We start from the raw sequence: 19,312 nt of genomic DNA on the forward strand, positions 1-19,312 counted from the left end.
AAAGTAGTAAAGTACTACAGCCCAAGCTCCAAAACTAGAAGTCCATTCCCGCCAAGGCTTTCACTTTTCACTTTACCATTCTTCCCAAGCAAGCTAAGCTACTTCAGTCTTTAGCACTCTCAGTAGCACTTTAACATTCTCAGTTTTCTCTAATCAACCAACCAACCAGACATGGCTAAACTTGCATATGGCATCGCAGTGAAGGTCCTGGAGCAACTTGGATCCCGTACTTTCCAAGAGATCAGCTCAGCATGGGGCGTTCGAAGTGATCTGAAAAAGCTTGAGCTCACTGTGGCCACCATTAAAGCCGTACTCTTAGATGCTGAGGAGAAGCAAGTAAGCGACCATAGGCTGACGATTTGGGTAGGGGAGCTCAAAGACGTTCTTAATGATGCCGAGAATGTGATGGATGAATTTCACTACCGAGTCCTGCAAAAGGAAGTCATGAGGAGATACGGGAGCACTAGCAAAAAGGTGTGTCATTTCTTTTCTACTTCTAATCCACTTGTAGTCCGTTTTGAATTGGCGCATAAAATCAAGGGTATTAGGAAGAGGGTTGATGATATTGCAGCCCTTAAGGATAAATTCAACCTAGCCGAACGACTCGAGGATAGGAAGATCATAAATATGCACCAGAGGAGGGACATGACCCACTCCTTTGTTAATCCTCTGAATGTCATCGGTAGGGATGATGACAAGGAAGAGATCATATATCTTTTTATGGACCCATTTGAAAATGCTGGCAGAAATGTCAATGTAATTCCTATAGTTGGGATTGGGGGTTTAGGGAAGACCACACTTGCCAGGTTGGTGTACAATGATGAACGGGTAGTTAGCCATTTTCAATTGAGGATGTGGGTGTGTGTGCCTGAGGATTTTAATGTTACAAGGTTGATAAAAGAAATCCTTAAATCTGCAAAAGTTACAATTGATGAAAACTTGGGTATTGATCAATGGCAAACTAGCTTAAGAGAACTTTTAAAAGACAAGAAATTTCTACTTGTCTTGGATGATGTTTGGAATGATGATCGTAATAAATGGATTGAATTGGAAGATTTGTTACTTGGAGGTTGTAATGGAAGTAAAATCATAGTGACAACAAGGAATGACTCGGTTGCTACCATTATGGGCACTACTCCCACATACAATTTGGATGGCCTATCGCAAGAGGATTGTTTGTCTTTGTTTGTGACATTGGCATTTCAAGAAGGAGAAGAAAAACAATATCCAAACCTCTTAGAAATTGGAAAAGAAATTGTTGAAAAATGTAAAGGGGTTCCATTGGCTGTAAAGACTTTAGCTGGCCTACTTTATTCAAAACTTGATGAACGTGAGTGGAAATTCATTAGAGATAATGAGATATGGCATTTAGAACATAATGAGGGTGACATCTTACCCGCGTTGAGGCTCAGTTACAATCAGTTGCCACTTCATTTGAAGCAATGCTTTGCCTATTGTTCTCTTTTTCCAAAAGATTATGAATTCTTTAGTATTGAATTGATTCAATTTTGGATGGCACATGGAGCTCTTCAATCACATGAAAATAAAGAGCTTGAAGATATTGGTGACTTGTATATTAAGGAGTTGTTGTCAAGATCTTTCTTTCAAGATGTTAATGAAGATTTATATTACTATTCATTTGTAATGCATGATCTTATGCATGATCTTGCACTCTCAGTTGCACAAGGTGAGTGTCTAACCGTTACCAAGAAGTTTGTCATTGATGAAAAAGTTCGTCATCTGTCATTTGTAGACAATGACCAAGAATTTGTGACGCCCTTACAAAAGCTTAGTAGAGTGCAAACTATTATTTTCCAAATTGAATTACCATTGTCCTTTGTTGAAGCATGCATCTCAAGATTTGAATACTTGCATGTACTTGATTTGAGTGATTCATCTTTTGAGGTGTTGTCAAGTTCTATTGGCGCTCTAAAGCATTTGAGATATCTTAGCCTATCTTGTAATTGGAATCTCAAGAAACTTCCTAATTCTATTTGCAAGCTTTACAATTTGCAAACTTTACTACTTGATGGTTGCATCAATCTTGAACGGTTGCCCAAAGGTATAAGGAACATGATCAACCTTAGGGTTTTGGTAGTAACAACAAAGCATACATATTTGTCAGAGAATGTTATAGGTTGCTTGAAGTCTCTTCGTACCTTTATTGTCGTTCGATGTCCGAGTCTCAGATGCTTGTTTGAAGGGATGGACGGGTGCCTCTCCAACCTTCGAACATTGGTTGTTGAGAATTGTCCAAAATTGACCTCTTTGTCACTCAATATCAAACACCTAACTGCCCTAGAGACCCTGATAATTGACAATTGCGAAGAGCTTAATTTGATAGAAGAAGACAGTCAAGATATCAAGTTGAGCCTCCAAAAATTGAAGATTGTCACTTCACATAAGTTTGCGGTTTTGCCCCAATGGCTCCAAGGATCTGCCAACACTTTACAACACCTAGAGATTGAAGAATGTTACAATTTCATGGCCTTGCCAGATTGGTTTCCGAGTTTGAAATCAATTCAGACACTTATAATTATTGATTGTCCTAAGTTGTCATCTCTCCCAGAGGGTATGCAAGGTCTCACTACTTTAAGAGAATTAATAATTAGAGATTGTCAATTTTTAACTAGAGAACGCATACAAGAAGATTGGTCCAAGATTGCTCATATATCAGAGATTGATCTCGATGAGGACAGTGACAGTGAAAGTGCATCATAAATGGATGATGACATGAGCGTAGATTTACGAGAAGAAGATGATGGGGGAAGTTCACATGAAGAAAATGATGAGGTAAAATCTTCATCTTCTTTTTCTACTCTTATCTTATGGGTCTTAACAATGACACTTATCTAATCCTAAATGCATGTGCTTAGTTTCTACTTCTAAAGCCAAATCTCCTTTTGTTTATTAAGACGAACATATCATTTTGGATGAAATTGAATTTCCAAAACCAAAGGGACCATATAGATCTTTATTTCTCCATTCTTTTTCCCCTCCAAGGTATTGGCACCCAAAAACCATAATCACATAATTAGTTTTCATTTATTTATTTTTTCTTTTGTAGAGACATTTTTCCTAGTATTATTCTCACCTTAAGTTTATTATATAATTGCAGCTATCATTTCAGGAGTTCAACACAAGTCACATTCAATAGAAAGTTAAACAGTACTCAATACGAAGTTGTATGTTCCTTAAATTGTAAAAATTCTTCATTGCAATTTGGATCAATAGATGTAAATAAATAAAATTTTGTTATTGTAATTTGCATTAAGCCATTAAGTGTTGTATAAAAATAAAATCTATTTCATCTTAATTCAAATTAAGAGATGTAAATCAATAAACAGGTGATGTGTATACTTCTGTGACTACATTTTTGTTTAAAAAGCTGAGAGATCCATGGATTGGTGTGTGCATGCATTTCTTCATATATTCATATTTTATAATTTTTATTATTCATTTTTGTAAGGACCATGTGTAATAAGAATGCTTAATTACTTGGAAAATGTGGGGTTTAACTGGCATTGCAGAGATTGTTATTTGGATTTTGACATGCCAATAATTGAAATGGAAAAGATAGGAAAAATGCAATTGACATGCCAATAATTGGAATGGAAAAGATTGGAAAAAAAAAAAAGCAAAGATGGAAGATCATAGACCATTGGTTCTCAAGTTGGAGAATAATCGTGTCATTTTTCAAATCTTACTTGTGCCAATGGAGTTTTCAGAAATCAAAACACTTTTTTGATGAGTATTGTTTTAATCTTCACTATTATAATGTTCAATAATAAATTTTGGTGGTGTTGAAATTCCCTCAGATGTTGTCTACAATAAAAGTGAAGAACAAAACTGCAATCCTAAAAAAATCGGAAACATGTTTGAAGGGATTATACGCAATGACCAATTATGCTAATGGAATTGTTTTTGAAATCGTATTAAAATTTGGATCTAACTTCTAAGAATTGGAATTCAACCTCCCAAGAGTCAAGGTCAGTTTTTTTTTTTTTTGAAACCAAGAGTCAAGGTCAGTTAAAAAAGCATAACTGGGTTAGTATTAAGATAATATGGTTAATATTGAGAGATTTAAATGCATAGGTGAAGGCGAGCAATGTCCATCAGCCACTATTTCCAAACAGTCTAATTGAATAATGCCAATCTTGTATAATGATATCTCATTTTGATTAGCTATGCCTACATTATACAAGCAGAGACCAATACATTGGTCACTAGTTTTGATCTCCTCTCTTGAATTTTAATCATTCAGTAAATTTGATTCAATTGTGAATTTTTTCTTGTATCAACTACTTGCAGTTCATGTGGTTTGGATTACAACTAAGATCCTATATCTTTACACCTATGTACTTTGGATTACTATTAATGGGATCCCCCAATTAGTACAGAGAATCCTACTTAGAATGGAATTACACATTTTGCTAGAAGCAGCCATTCTAGCTTTGAAAATCTCTTTAACCATTTACTTTGTTTTTCTTTCCTCAACATGGATCCTACCGTTTCTTTGTAGCCATATATATCCATTTCATTTTACAAAATGTTTCTCTAAAACTTTCCCTATTAGATTTCTTATTATTCCCCAATATATCAGCATATACCAACTAATATATCAGGCATCTGCACTATGCTCAGTTTACTTTTGCTGTTTACCAATTCCTCTGATCTTTATAATCGCTAACACTTTACAGCACCTAGAGATTGAGAATGTTACAATTTCACGGCCTTGCTAGTTTGGTTGCCGAGTTTGAGATCAGTTCAGACACTTCAAATTATGGAATTTACAACGTATAATGTTTTTTTAAATGGCATTATAGTGGTCTTTAGAGATACTTTGTCATTCATATGATTTCTTTTTGTTTTCATATTATAAATTATTTGGAATTGGTAACATTTTAAAAGTAAATTCGTGACAATTCACTTCAGGCCCCATATATTATATGTGCAATATATTATAATTGATTTTTTTTTTTTTTAAAATCTTTTCTTCATATTTAAGTTCCAAATAACTGTATTTGGTTTTGGTCATTTGGTATTTTTCTATTGTTAAACTCTCTCACTAGACTCTTCACCTTATTTGATTGTGATCACAATTCACAACAAATATTAATGTTGCAAAGGAGATGTCCTACAAATTATTTTGAAACGATACTATAGTGTAGTTGCATCATGCAGGTGATCATCACGTTACTTCTTTAAAAAAAAAAAAAATCATCTAGTTACTTGGAAAATGTGGAGAATAATTTATTAAAAAAAAATGAATGAAGTTTAAATTGACATAGTAGATATTAATATTTGGATTCTGAATTAAAAATCCACTTATAATGAGCATATTATCACCCTATAGACATGTAATGACAAATTTTCTATTTATCACACTCATTAGTTCTAAACTCATTTTATCGGATTGAAATTAGGGTATTGCACCTGATGCAATTGTTATGAACGATTATGATTTAAAGTTGCAAAAAAATAACTTAAAATTTCAACCATTGAATAAAAAAATGAAAAAAAATAGTAAAAAAATAAACAAATTTTGTGAGAGGAAGGAGTTTAATTGTACGATGCTATTGCAATTGCACCGGATCTCAATACCATTTTATCACATTCATTCATTTTTAACCCATTTGACATCATCATATTTTCAAGTTTTCCATTTCCATTACTTTTGGAGCATGCTGCTCTGATTCATAAAGTAATTTAGTAATCTTACACTTTTTTTTTTATATAAATAATCTTTACACATTTTCTTTGTCCATAAGCAAATGACACTTTTCGGGTTTTCCATACAAATATTCTCATTCAATTTACCATTTAAAAATGCAATTTTAATATTCATCTGATATATCTTTAAATTATGCAACACTGTAATAGCTATTAACATACAAAAGAATATTAGTATTGATATATGTCAAAGTGAAGCTAACTTTCTTTTTGATTGTAACCCATGACAAAAAGTCAGTTTTGTATTTGAAGCCATAAAATTTTAGTTTATGATATAATTTCTTTATTATAATAATTTTTGTTCATCAAATCAAGACACTAATTAATTTCAAGCATAGATAAGATTTGAATCTCTTATTTAAAAAAAAAAAAAATTACAAGTTGATGTAAAAATATTGAAAACTTGAGGAAAAAAGAAAAAAAAAGGAAAACGCATTATTTTTCCAATAACCGCTTAAAATGATTGGTGGGTGAAAAAATGAAAATTGAAAAATAGGGCTTTGAAGTCTCTCACCTTCTCTTTTGAAAACCCCCCAATTCCTTTATTGGAATCCCAAATACCTGAGATTTTACATCCTCAAAGTCAAAGAAATTGCAATGAGCAAGATAGGGTATGGGTTGAACCTTAGGCTGCCATCACAGCAGAAAAAGAAGCAGCAGCAGTCATCAAAGCCGCCGCAGCCACCTGCCTTCGGGTTTAACGACGACGACGACGACGATGATGTGGAGAGCGATATTTCTCGGCAAGCTAGCAAGAACAAGTCTCTCAAGGACATTGAGGAACAGCAGAAGAAAGCCCTCGAAGAAGACCCCACTGTTTTTTATGTGGAGAGCGATATTAAAACACGTGCTCAACTGAGGTCCTTGTTTGTGTAAGTAGATACCTGCAATCATTGATTAAATTTGTTAGAAGTGGAGGATATGTATTGTTCTCTGATGTAATCCATTGAACTGCTAGCTCGGAATCCAATTCTAATCCCCAATTCCAAGCCAATTGTAATCCATAGTTCCAGACCCAGTGATACAGATATTCAATTTAATAGAGAATATCATTAGCCAACATACTTTATCAACTCAAAGAATGACCCCTGCACCGACCATTCCTGGATTTCCTTTTACGCTTCCATTTTACAATTGACTCTTCTTGAATAGTTCATATTTCATTTTTAAAATTCCATTTATTAAACCATTTGGCAATTTCGGTGCCAACATTGGTAAAAAAGGCATCATTCTTTGTATAGTATGTCACGGCTTCTATCTAGCCCATCTTTTTGCTTTCAGACAAATAATTGAGATTCCACCAAATCTCTTATCAACTAGAGTATGTATCAAATAATTAATTTACTTTCACTCAAAAGGAAAATGATCCCACCCAAACAAAATTAAAAGATATATACTTTGTCTCAATGCTTAAGTCTTTCCTATTCCATGCTTTGCCACTGGCCTAAGAAAGAATCATGGTGCAATAATGCCATCTCTTATTTGCAATTATATCCGAACTCTGTGGATCATATTGCCACAGAACCGTATAAGGCCCCAAGGGCTGTCTAATTCAGAATCCCAAGATATAGGATTTCTGGTTATAAAAACAGCTATTAAGACTTTAAAGGCATTGATTTACTTTACTATCAAGTATCAACCCCCTTTCCATTCCACCACCTTGAGAACATGGACGAAATAGCCAAGGGCATCGCAGGGAAGGTCTTGGACCAGCTTGGATCGCTTGTTTATGAGGAGCTCAGCTCAGCATGGGGTGTACGAAGTGATCTAACAAAGCTTGAGTGCACCGTGTCAGCCATTGAAGCCATACTCTTAGATGCTGAGGAGAAGCAAGCAAGTAACCGTGGGTGGAGCCTTTGGCTAGGACAGCTCAAAGACGTTCTTAAGGAAGCGGAGAATGTGCTGGATGAATTTCAATACCGAGTTCTGCAGAAGGAAGTAGTGAAGAGATGCAGGAGCACTTGCAAAAAGGTGCGTTATTTCTTTTCTGGTTCTAACGTACTTGTATTCCGTTTTGAAATGGCACATAAAATCAAAGGTGTTAGGAAGAGGTTAGATGATATTGCAGCTCTTAAGGGTCAGTTCAATCTTGCTGAACAACTTGATAGGAAGACAACAATACACAGGAGGGAAGTGACCCACTCCTTTGTTCCTCCTCATGTTGTCGGTAGGGATGAAGACAAAAAAAAAATTAAAGATCTTTTGAAGCAGCAAGATGCAAATGTCCCTGTTAGTGTAATTCCTATAGTTGGGATTGGAGGTTTGGGGAAGACCACACTTGCCAAGTTGGTTTATAACGATGAGGGGGTAGTTAGTCATTTTCAATTGAGAATGTGGGTATGTGTGTCTGAGGATTTTAATGTTACAAGTTTAATAAAAGAAATCCTTAAATCTGCACTTGGTAAAATTGATGAGAATTTGGGCAGGGAACAATTGCAAAGGCTCTTAAGAGAAACTTTAAAAGATAAGAAGTTTCTGCTTGTCTTAGATGTTGTTTGGAATGAAGATCCCATCAAATGGTTTGAATTGACAAATTTGTTATCTGAGGATTATAATGGAAGTAACATCATAGTAACTACACGGAATATCTCAGTTGCTACCGCTATGGGCACTGTTCCCCCACACAATTTAAATGGTCTATCACCAGAGGATTGTTTGTCTTTGTTTAAGAAATTGGCATTTAAGGATGGAGAAGAAAAAATTCATCCAAACCTTTTAGAAATTGGAAATGATATTGTCAAAAAATGTAAAGGGGTTCCATTGGCAGTGATGACTTTAGCTAGTCTACTTTATTTAAAAGTTGATGAAGGCGAGTGGAAACGTGTGAGAGATAATGAGATATGGAGGTTGAAACAAAATGATGATGATGTCTTACCTATATTGCAGCTCAGTTACAATCACTTGCCCTTGCACTTGAAGAAATGCTTTGCCTATTGCTCTCTTTTCCCAAAGGATTTTGAATTTGATAACCTTCACTTGATTCAATTTTGGATGGCACATGGACTTCTTCAATCACCTAACAATGAAAATCAAGAGTTGGAAGATATTGGTGAGTTGTATATCAAGGAGTTAATGTCAAGATCTTTGTTTCAAGATGTTAATCAAGACATAGAATTAAATAGTCCCTTTTATTATACCTTTAAAATGCATGATCTTGTCCATGATCTTGCACTCTCAATTGCCAAAAGAGAGTGTTCGGTAGTGACCAAGGAGTCCACCCTTGTTGCAGAAGTTTGTCATCTGTCAATTTCGGAGAATGGCCAAGAAGTTACAACACAATTAGAGAAGTTGAGCAAAGCTCAGACTATTATTTTCCAAACAGAGCAATCCATGTCCTTACTTGAAACATGCATATCAAGATTTAAGTACTTGCGGGTGCTTGATTTGAAAAATTCATCCTTTGAGGTGTTGCCAAGTTCTACCGGAAGTTTGAAACATTTGAGATATCTCGACCTATCAGGTAATGACATAATCAAGAAACTTCCAGATTCCATTTGCAAGTTGCACAGTTTGCAAACTTTACTGCTTGATGGTTGCTTCAGTCTTGAACGGTTGCCCAAAAGGTATAAGGGACATAATCAGCCTCAGGTTTTTGGTTGTTACAACAAAGCATACCTGCTTGTCGGAGAAGACAGTAGGTTGCTTGGATTCTCTTAGGTATTTGTTGATAGGTGGATGTGAGAATCTAAAATGTGTGTTTGAAGGGATGGAGGGGCACCTCACCAATCTTCGAACATTGGTTGTTGCACAATGTCCAAGTTTGACCTCTTTATCACTCAGTATCAAACACCTAACTGCCCTAAAGAACCTGCAAATTGTGGATTGTGAAGAGCTTAATTTGATGGAGATGGAGGGAGAAGACAATCAATATCTCAAGTTGAGCCTACAGAATTTGATAATTTCGGGTTTACCTAAGTTGGAGGTTTTTCCCCAACAGCTCCAAGGATCTGCAAACACTTTACGGCAGCTATTGATTCAAGAATGTGAAAATTTAATTGCTTTGCCGAAGTGGCTGCCACGTCTGAAATCGCTTCAGACACTTATGATTGACAATTGCCCTAAGTTGTCATCTCTATCGGAGGTGAGGAAAGGTCCTACTTCACTAAGAAAATTCATAATTACACGTTTATCTAAGTTGGAGGTTTTGCCCCAATGGCTACAAGGATCTGCAAACACTTTACAGCTGCTAGGGATTGGACATTGTGAAAATTTGAAGGCTTTGCCGGAGTGGCTACCACGTTTGAAATCACTTCACACACTTCGGATTGCCGAATGCCCTAAGTTGTCATCTCTACCGGAGGGGATGGAAGCTCTCACTACACTAAGACTATTGAAGATCAGAGGTTGTCCTGATTTGAGTAGAAAATGCAGAGAAGAAGATTCGCACAAGATTGCTCATGTACAACAGATTTATCTCGAAGGGACCTGGTTCACAAAAGAGATGAAGATGGCATCAGCGAGCACTTCCTAGAAGAAGAAGAGAAGGGAGATGAGGTAAGGTCATATCTATCTTTTTGTTCTTCTTTGTTTTATTTAACTACATCATTTATTATGGTTTTTAAGTTTTTAGTGTTTATGCTTAACAATGACTACTGATTTTTTTTTTTTTTTTTTTTCGATAAGCACAATGAATACTGATAGTTGATAAGTTGATAGTGGATACTAATCCTGAATGCTAGTTATGTAAATGTTTAGCCCTTTTCTTTGTCTAAATAGTTTTGAAGTAAATTGAAACCAAAAATATCTTTTTGGATGAAAATTCAAAATAAAATTCCAAAACTTAAGTAGTATTTCAAAGGGTAAAATACTCTCTTAGTTCTTAAACTTTACTAAAAGTTTGTTTTTCACCCTTAATCTTTACTAAAAGTTTGTTTTTCATCCTTAAACTTTAAGACGTTTATTTTTCGTCCATAAACTATTGAAAAGTTCATCTTTCGTCCCTAAATTATTAAAAATATTTTATTTATGTTCTTAAATTTTACTAAAAGTTTGTTTTTCATCTCTAAACTATTGAAAAAAAAAATTTATCCTTATTTTTGTCTCTAAACTATTGAAAAAAAACTCTTTACAAAATTTAGGGTTGGAAAAAGAACTTTTTATATTTTAGGGACGAAAAACAAGCTTTTATTAAAGTTTAGGGATTAAAATAATTTTTTATACTATTTTATATCTTTTTTTCCCACACCTTTTCCTCACAAAAATATAAAAATAAATAGAAAAAAGAAATAAAGATAGAAGAAACATTGATCTATTTAATTTATGGAGGAATTAAATCTTGTTTATGGAACACTGTGTTTCGAAGTTTGGGCAACAAGGCATTGACACCCATAATCTTGATTGATTATATTAAAATTTTATTTATTTATTTAGTTATTCTCACCGTAATTTTCTTATATACTAGATAATTGCAAATTTTGTTTCAGGAGTTCAACATAAGTGACATCCAATAGAATTTGAACATTGCTCAATTCAAAGTCACAAGTTCCTTCCATAATTCATAAATATTTCTTGATTGCAATTTATATGATGTAAATAAAAAAATACTTCTGTTATTTAGTTCACTTTTGAGTGATGTAAATAAATAAATAATTCTGCTATTTTAATTTGCACTTACTGATGTAAATAAATAAACATATATGTCATTGTAATTCAAAGTAAGAGATGTAAATAAACAAAGAAGTGATGTGTATACTCACTTGACTACATTCTTGTGTATAAAGTTGAGAGTTCCATTGATTGGTTTATGCAATCGTCTGTTCTTATAATCATGTTTTATGATTCTTATTTGTAAGCAATAAGCACTGTGTATATTAACATGCTTAATTAATTAGAAAATATGATGTGTAATTTACATTGAAGGGAGTGACATTTTTATTTGGAATAATAAATTTTCATTTCCATCAAAAGCTCCTTCTAACTTAAACTAAAGTTATAAATGATGTATTAAGATTAAGTTTAGAGAAAAATGACACACCAAAGATTATAGGCCGTTGGTTCTCAGGTTTGGGAACAATGAGTGCCATTTTCAAATCCTTCTTATGCCAAAAGAGTCGAAACACTAGGGTTTCTCAACAAGAATTGCTTAAATCTCTACTACCATCATGTTAATTATTGAATTTTATGTTGTTGGAATTCCCTCCGATATTGTCCATATCAAAATTGAAGAACATAAATGCAATCCCACTAAAATTATTGGAAAAACATTTGAGGGAATAATATGAAATGGCCAATTATATAATGGAATTCTCTAATATTCGATTAAAATTTGGGATCTAACTTCTAAGAACTAGAATTTAACTACTCAAGAGCCAGGGTCCAATTAAAAAAAGAAGAAGATAATTTGGTCAATATTAAGATAATAGGGTTAATATTTAGACGTTGTAACTTAAACGCAACCATTTTTAAATAGATACGTGAAAGCATGTAATGCAATCCCAAAATGAAAAAATGAGTGTCACTTAAAGTCCAAAAGGCACAAAACGTTAAAAAGAATAACTTTTTTATTTTCTTCCTTTTTTTTTTTTTTTTTGGAAACAGCCTTTACTTTTCTTGAAAGCTAATTTCTATGTCAAATTTAAGGACACTAGGACCAAAATGATTATTGCATTTGTTAACAACTAAGGCTGCGTTTGTGTATGTTTGGATAGTGCTGAAAAGCACTTTTCAGCTGCGTGAGGTTGTCAAAATCGGGATCCTACGTAGGATCGTTGAAGGTAGATGGGATCGTAAATCGTAGGATTGAATCGTGAATCATAAGATCCTACATATTTTCAAATTTAAAGCAAAAAACACATTGATAATGACTTTGTATGTTGAATAATCACGTAAATTATAAATTCATCCATAAAAAAACTAAGATTTGCATCATATGATGTAATTTGCATGTCATATATCACTAAGTCTAAACTAACGAAATAAATATATTTAAATTTTGACTCAATGTATCTAAAAAGTTCAATAAATGTTTAATTAGTAACCAAATACCAAAAGATGTATCAAAACATATGGAAAACATTTTCCAAGTTCTAAGTTCCAAGTTTGAAATCCAAAATAAGTTAGCAAATGGAAACTAGCTAACTACAATATGAAATCCAAAAGCAAGATGAATATTAAGGTGAAGTAAATATTTAATTATTCTCATTCTAATTAAGGTTTTCATAATCACCATCCTAAATTCCTAATCATCATCATCCATTTCATCATCTATGTAAACATTATATATTTATATATTTGTATACTAGAGTTGCAAAAGACATTAAGATACAATTTCACACTCAACTATTCAAGTTATATAACTCAACAACAATTAAAGAGCATGCTCAAAAAAATCAATCAATCAATATACAAATACAACTGTACAAGCATAATTGATAAAATTATATAAAAAAAAATATTTTAGTAATATTAAAACACAAATTAGTATATTGATCAAACAAATTTAATAACATTATAGCTTAAAAGGCAACAAAGCCAACATCGAATTCTTCATTAAGAAATGAAGAAGCATTCCTTCATTTTAATTACAAGTGAACTAAAAATTAGAAAACATTTGTTTAAGTTAACATAATTTTATAAAAATAAAAAGTCATACCATCACAACATGAAAAAATAAAAACCCTTAAAACTTCATCAAAAAATAAATAAATTTATCCCTAAAACCCAAAAAAAAAAAAAAACCAAAAATTTATGTTTTTGGTAAGATCGGTAGGATCTCATACGATCCTACATGATCCTACGTATGATCCTACCATTTTTACAATCCCAATGCGATCCTAAATGTTGGTGAGATGGGATCATAAAATCGTGCAATCCTATGATCCAGATCGCGATTTTGACAACCATGGCTGCATCCCACGTTTTTCAATGGGTCCTGTACACTGTTTATGGGACTTACAAGTACCTTTTTCCTTTTAAACAACTTCAAAACTGGGTCCCACGGCACTATTTACACATTTAAAAATTATTTTGCTGCAATGTTTTCAGTTTTCAACAATAAGCGGTATCCAAACACACCCTATATTTGGCAGTTTATTTTACTATTCAGCTTATTTTTACTATTATTCATAGGTCCCATTACACTTTTTAGTACTATTCATGGGTTTCACTGTACTATTTCAACTAACTTTTAGCTTTATCTACAGTATTTTCAACAAAAAGTTTTCAATTTCAGCTAAATAAGCTGTTCCCAAACGGACCTTAATTTGTGCTTAAAATTTAAAGACAATAATGTCTCAATACAAATTATTTCACCAACCATTTTGAAACATTCTTGTTAAATAATACCTTCAATGTTTTTCAATGATATCTAATGTTGATCAACTTTGCTGTATATTATAAAAGCAAAGTGACCAATGGATTGTGATATCCTCCCTTGATTTTAATAATTCTCTAAATTAGATTTAGCTTTGAATTTTTCTTGCATCAATTACTTACTACTTACTAGAATAATTTCTGAGCATTCTATAATAAAACCATGCTGTTATACTCTTATTACATGAAAAGATGAAAGAAAAGATTGTAATTAAAAATAGACAAAATAGTAAATTCTATTTATTTATTTAAACATTTTCTCCCCTACTTTTCCTCCTCTTTTGTCTTTTTCACCACATTAAACAAGGGAAACCTCTCATTTTCCTACATTTTCCATCCTATCTCTATTAGACCCAACCAAATAGACCATGTAATGGAATTTTTAGAGACAACAAAATTTTTTTTTTAAATACCTGGAATAAAAAACGCTTATCAATCTAAGCAGCAATTTGTAAATAGTGTTATTGAGTTCTAACTACTAATTTTGGACACAAAGATTGCTATAATCCATCAAAAAAAGAAAAAGAAAAAAGATTGCTATATCATCTAGTGCGTCCAAAATGGAGCATCATTAGCATTGGAATGCGGGTTTTTCATTAAGAGTGTGACAAGAACTCACCAACACATGCAAGCATCTGTTAGCTTTGTAATACAACTTTAGTAAATTTGAGACATCATCAAGAATGAATAGACCAAGTTTACCCACCCTAAATAAAGTAAGAAGCTTTTTTAATACTATCAAATGAGCTTCTGAGGCCTTATGAGGTATCTTTAATGCCTTCTGCAGTGCTTCAAACTGCTGCTCTATAAGACCCTCCAAGTCACTCTCATCTTCTACATTACCAGTGAAATCTAACAAAGTTAAATACAAAACATATTGGACTTCTGTGACAAGATCTTGAAAGGGAAAACGTAAAGAACTCGAAATTCATAAATGAGATAAAATAAAACGAGATATTCACAGGTCACATGGAGACCAACTGATATAAGCCAGTAATCCCATTTATTCTTTTTCAAATCTTCTCATTGAAATCAAAATATCCACCTCAAGCGACACGTTCTTACTCAATGATAGTGCAAAACATGTGAATTTACTCTTCCTTAATTAATATATTGTCTATAGGGTTCCTTGTAAGTTTCCTCTTATTTATTTCTTCTAAATCAAATACCAAAATACTGTCCTTTTGCTTACCTTGATGTCATCTCAACCACCCTAAAACAAGCTTTTGTTGTTTGCTCATTTATCTCTACCATAAATTATTGTCATTCACTCTTTCAACAATTCTTCATTTTACTTGAATGGAATTACATATTTTGCTCGAAGCAGCCATTCTAGCTTTGAAAATATCTTTTAACCATTTGCTTTGTTTTTATTTCCTCAAAACATGGATCCTACTATTTCTTTGAAGCCATATATATCCTGTTAAATATATTATTATTATCAACGCGATGTATGAGATGCTATGTTATATATGTTAGAGTGGATGCGGAAGGGGAAGCATAGAATAGGAACATCAAGAACACGAGAGTTACGTGGTTCAGCCTTGTTGGCCTACATCTACGGAGGAATCCCTTAAGAGTTACATCTTTAATGTATAAGAGTGCAGTACAAAACCTGTGTTACAATGAACCCTAATATGAGTATATATAGGCGACTAAACCTTAGACTCTAGTACAAGTAGGAATGGGCTTAGGCCTATTACATTGGGCTAATATGCTTAATATACTCTAACACCCTCCCTCAAACTTAAGGCGGAAGCTCGATGAAGGCTTGAGGTTGGATAAGTATGAGAAGATCACTTGGAGATGCCTTGAAGAATGCCTTTGAAGAAACCACAATGAATAATGTGCCAATTGATCAATTTCAGAGGTTCAAATGAAGAAACAGAGTCCAAAATCAGAATCTATGCGAAAAATTAAGCAAGATAAGCCCTTTAAAAAATTTTAACTTTTGGTCAAAGGTCAACGCAAAAGTCAAAGTCAACGGTCTGGTCAAAGTCAACGAGCTATACAATCTAGGTCGGATCACTAGTCGGACAGCAGAGTAGCTGACGTCACACGATGACGTGTCAATGACATGGACTAGGGCTGATGTGGATGTGCTTGTATGGTTGCTGACGTGGAGTGATGATGTCATCCAGTGACGTCAGATGACACCAGCAGGAGTTTGGGGCGTGGATGGCATGTGATCGCGTCCACCAACGTGTGGTGGTGAGACAGAAAACTAGGAGGTGCGTGGAGGTGCGTGCTTCGTCGGATGACAACTAGATTTCTCTAAATGGCAGATCAGTAGTCAACAAGGCTTATATGATGGCGCGTGTGACCTGTGGATGAGTTGCATATGAGAAAAATCATGGCAGCGCATGGGAGAAGTTGCCTGAGACTCTGTCTGCGCGTGAAGGCACATTGAGAATCAGATGGTGGCTGGACTTCTGGGTTTTTCTTGTGAGTGCCTGTGGAGCACGTCTGTGGTGTTGGTTTCATCAGGTGAAGGCTTGATGTACACAAATCTGAGAAGGTAAGTCACAGTTTGGTTGGTTGTTGGATTTTGACACAGCACTGAGCCATGGTGGCTGCATGATGCCGTGGAGTCTAGATCCAGCAAACAAACATGTGTGACTTTAGATGGTGGTGTGCATGTGAGAATCTTCTTTACTTGCTAGAGATGTTTGTTTGATGCTAAGAATGAAGTTTTGCTCTGATACCGTGTTGAATATATTATTAACGACGCGATGTATGAGATGCCATGTTGTGTATGCTAGAATGGATGCGGAAAGGGAAGCATATAATAGGAACATTGAGAACACGAGAGTTACATGGTTTAGCCTTGTCGGCCTACATCCACGGAGAAGTCCCTTAAGAGTTACATTTTTAATGTATAAGAGTGTAGTACAAAACCTGTGTTGCAATGAACCCTAATATGAGTATATATAGGCGACTAAACCCTAGACTACTAGTACAAGTAGAAGTGGGCTTGGGCCTATTACATTGGGCTAATATGTCTAATATATCTCTAACATATCCATTTCATTTTACAAAATGTTTCTCTAAAACTTTCCCTTATAGATTTCTTATTATTCCCCAACATATCAGCATATACCAAGTTACCAACTGGTAGGGACATCAAACACCAACCATAAGCCCATGATACTGATAGGCTTCCAAATTTCCTTCGTGAATGAGCAATAAAAGAGCAAGTGATTCATGTCTTTCGATGTTTTTTTTCTGCATAATAGACAAGCAGAATCTTTTAGCTTCTTAGTTGCTCCCAAGTTGCTGCACAAACAAACTTGTCTGATGAAGAAACAGACCAAATTGTTCCATCACAATCCTTAATCAGGCATCTGCACTATGCTTAGTTTACTTTTTTTGTTTTCCAATTCCTCTGATCTTTATAATTGCTAACCACCCTAGACACCCTGATAATTGATAATTGCGAAGAGCTTAGTTTGACAGAAGAAGACAATCAAAATCTCAAATTGACTCTCCGAAAATTGAGATTGTCACTTCACAAAAGTTTGCGGTTTTGCCCCAATGGCTCCAAGGATTTGCCAACACTTTACAGCACCTAGAGATTGAGAATGTTACAATTTCAATGGTCTTGCCAAATTGGTTGCCGAGTTTGAGATCAGTTCAGACACTTCAAATTACTGGTTGTCCTAAGTGTTTAAACAAGAGGAAGATTATGGAATTTCCAGCGTACAACATTTTTAAAATGTCATTCATATGATTTCTTTTTGCTTCCATATTATATATTATAAGGAATTTGTGACATTTTAAAAGTAAATTTGTGACCATTCACTTTAGGCCCCGTATATTATATGTGCAATATATTATTATTGATTATTTTATCCCCTCTTCATGTTGAAGTTCTAGATAATTGTATTTGGTTTTGGTCATTTGGTATTTTTCTATTGTTAAATTCTCTTGTTAGATTCTTCACCTTATTCATTATGATCACAACAATATTAGTTGCAAAGGAGATGTCCTTCAAATTATTTTGAAGCGATACTAATACTATAGTGTAGCTGCATCGCGTGTGGACAATCATCTAGTTACTTCTTAAAAATAAATACAAATCATCTAGTTACTTGGAAAATATGGGGGTATAATTGATTTTTTTCTTTAAAAAAAAATGAATGAGGTTTAATTGACATAGTGGATATTAATATTTGGGTTCTGAATTAAAAATCCACTTATAATGAGCATATTATCACCCTAGAGACATGTGATGACAAATTTGATGTATCTTTAAATTATGCAACGCTATAATAGCTATTAACATACAAATGAATGTGAGTATTGTAATTGGCAAATATATGTCAAAGTGAAGCTTACTTTTTTTTTTTTTTTTTTTTTTTTTTTTTTTTTTGCTTGTAACCCTTAACAACAAGCCAATTTTGTAATTGAAGCCATAAAATTTTAGTTTATGTTATAATTTTCATTCTATAATAATAATTTTTTATCATCAAATCAAGGCATTAATTAATTTTAAGCATAAACAAGAATTTTGAATCTCATATATCTTATAAATAAACAAAAAAAAGTTTACAAGTCTTTTTTTTTTTAAATGAAAGTTTTACAAGTTTTTTTTTTTTTTTTTTAGAAACAAAGTTTTACAAGTTGATGTAAAGATATTGAAAACTTAAAAATAAAATTAAAAAAAACGTTTTTTTTTTTTTTTTTTCAAAAACCGCCCGAAATGATTGGTGGGTGAAAAAAAGAAAATTGAAAAATAGGGCTTTGAATTCTCTCTCACCTTCTCTTTTGAAAACCCCCAAATTCCTTTATTCGAATCCCAAATACCTGAGATCTTACATCCTCAAAGAAATTGCAATGAGCAAGATAGGGTATGGGTTGAACCTTAGGCTGCCATCACAGCAGAAGAAGAAGCAGCAGCAGTCATCAAAGCCGCCTCGCCCACCTGCCTTTGGGTTTAACGACGACGATGACGATGATGTGGAGAGTGATATTTCTCGGCAAGCTAGCAAGAACAAGTCTCTCAAGGACATTGAGGAACAGCAGAAGAAAGCCCTCGAAGAAGACCCCACTGTTTTTGATTATGACGGAGTTTATGATGACATGAAGCAGAAAGCCATTCAACCTCGAGTTCAAGATCGTCAAGACAGAATGGTAATGAAAATACAGTTTGATTTTTATTGAAAATTTGCCCAGAATCTAATTTATACTTACTGCATAAATAAATATAGAAATGATTTTTCTGTAGCGTTGATATCAATTTCTCTATGTTTAAAGGTTATAGAATGAT

At 33.7% G+C, this 19,312-nt stretch overlaps 3 protein-coding genes and 1 long non-coding RNA gene across 7 annotated transcripts in view; 3 read left to right on the top strand and 1 right to left on the bottom strand.

Moving 5' to 3' along the window:
- The window catches only part of LOC126693785 (pentatricopeptide repeat-containing protein PNM1, mitochondrial), a 33,954-nt gene that overhangs the window by 13,760 nt on the left and 882 nt on the right, over positions 1-19,312 (top strand). The gene's annotated exons all lie outside the window — the stretch shown is intronic.
- LOC126693787 (uncharacterized) overlaps positions 1-19,312 on the bottom strand; it is a 59,086-nt gene that overhangs the window by 5,137 nt on the left and 34,637 nt on the right. The window lies entirely within an intron of this gene.
- LOC126693783 (putative disease resistance protein RGA3) lies at positions 74-11,477 on the top strand. 2 transcript variants are annotated; one of them, XM_050389907.1, is made up of 3 exons: positions 74-2,062; positions 9,297-10,227; positions 11,157-11,477. In XM_050389907.1, the coding sequence occupies exons 1-2, from the start codon at positions 172-174 to the stop codon at positions 10,202-10,204; spliced, it is 2,799 nt and encodes a 932-aa protein (XP_050245864.1). In that variant the 5' UTR covers positions 74-171; the 3' UTR covers positions 10,205-10,227; positions 11,157-11,477. The 2 variants fall into 2 exon arrangements, 1 of the variants encoding a protein (XP_050245864.1); XR_007645530.1 differs by lacking the exons at positions 9,297-10,227; positions 11,157-11,477 and adding an exon at positions 3,119-3,371 and having other exon boundaries at positions 77-2,793.
- The window catches only part of LOC126693786 (uncharacterized), a 36,806-nt gene continuing 36,236 nt past the window's right edge, over positions 18,743-19,312 (top strand). Inside the window, exon 1 of one of the 3 annotated variants that reach the window (XM_050389916.1) lies at positions 18,743-19,176. In XM_050389916.1, coding sequence (XP_050245873.1) covers positions 18,880-19,176 — 297 coding nt within the window. In that variant the 5' untranslated portion in view covers positions 18,743-18,879. The remainder of the gene's footprint in view (positions 19,177-19,312) is intronic. The other 2 variants (XM_050389915.1, XM_050389914.1) reach the window with 2 other exon arrangements.

Source organism: Quercus robur, chromosome 7 (genome assembly GCF_932294415.1).
Source record: "Quercus robur chromosome 7, dhQueRobu3.1, whole genome shotgun sequence".
NCBI classification, from domain to species: Eukaryota; Viridiplantae; Streptophyta; class Magnoliopsida; order Fagales; family Fagaceae; genus Quercus; species Quercus robur.

What these genes read in the sequence shown, in the direction of transcription:
- LOC126693783 (XM_050389907.1), top strand. Translation starts at nt 172, where the DNA reads ATGGCTAAACTTGCATATGGCATCGCAGTGAAGGTCCTGGAGCAACTT. An exon ending in TCTTGAACGGTTGCCCAAAG is followed by an intron (nt 2,063 to 9,296) that starts GTATAAGGAACA and finishes GTTGCCCAAAAG; the next exon opens with GTATAAGGGACATAATCAGC.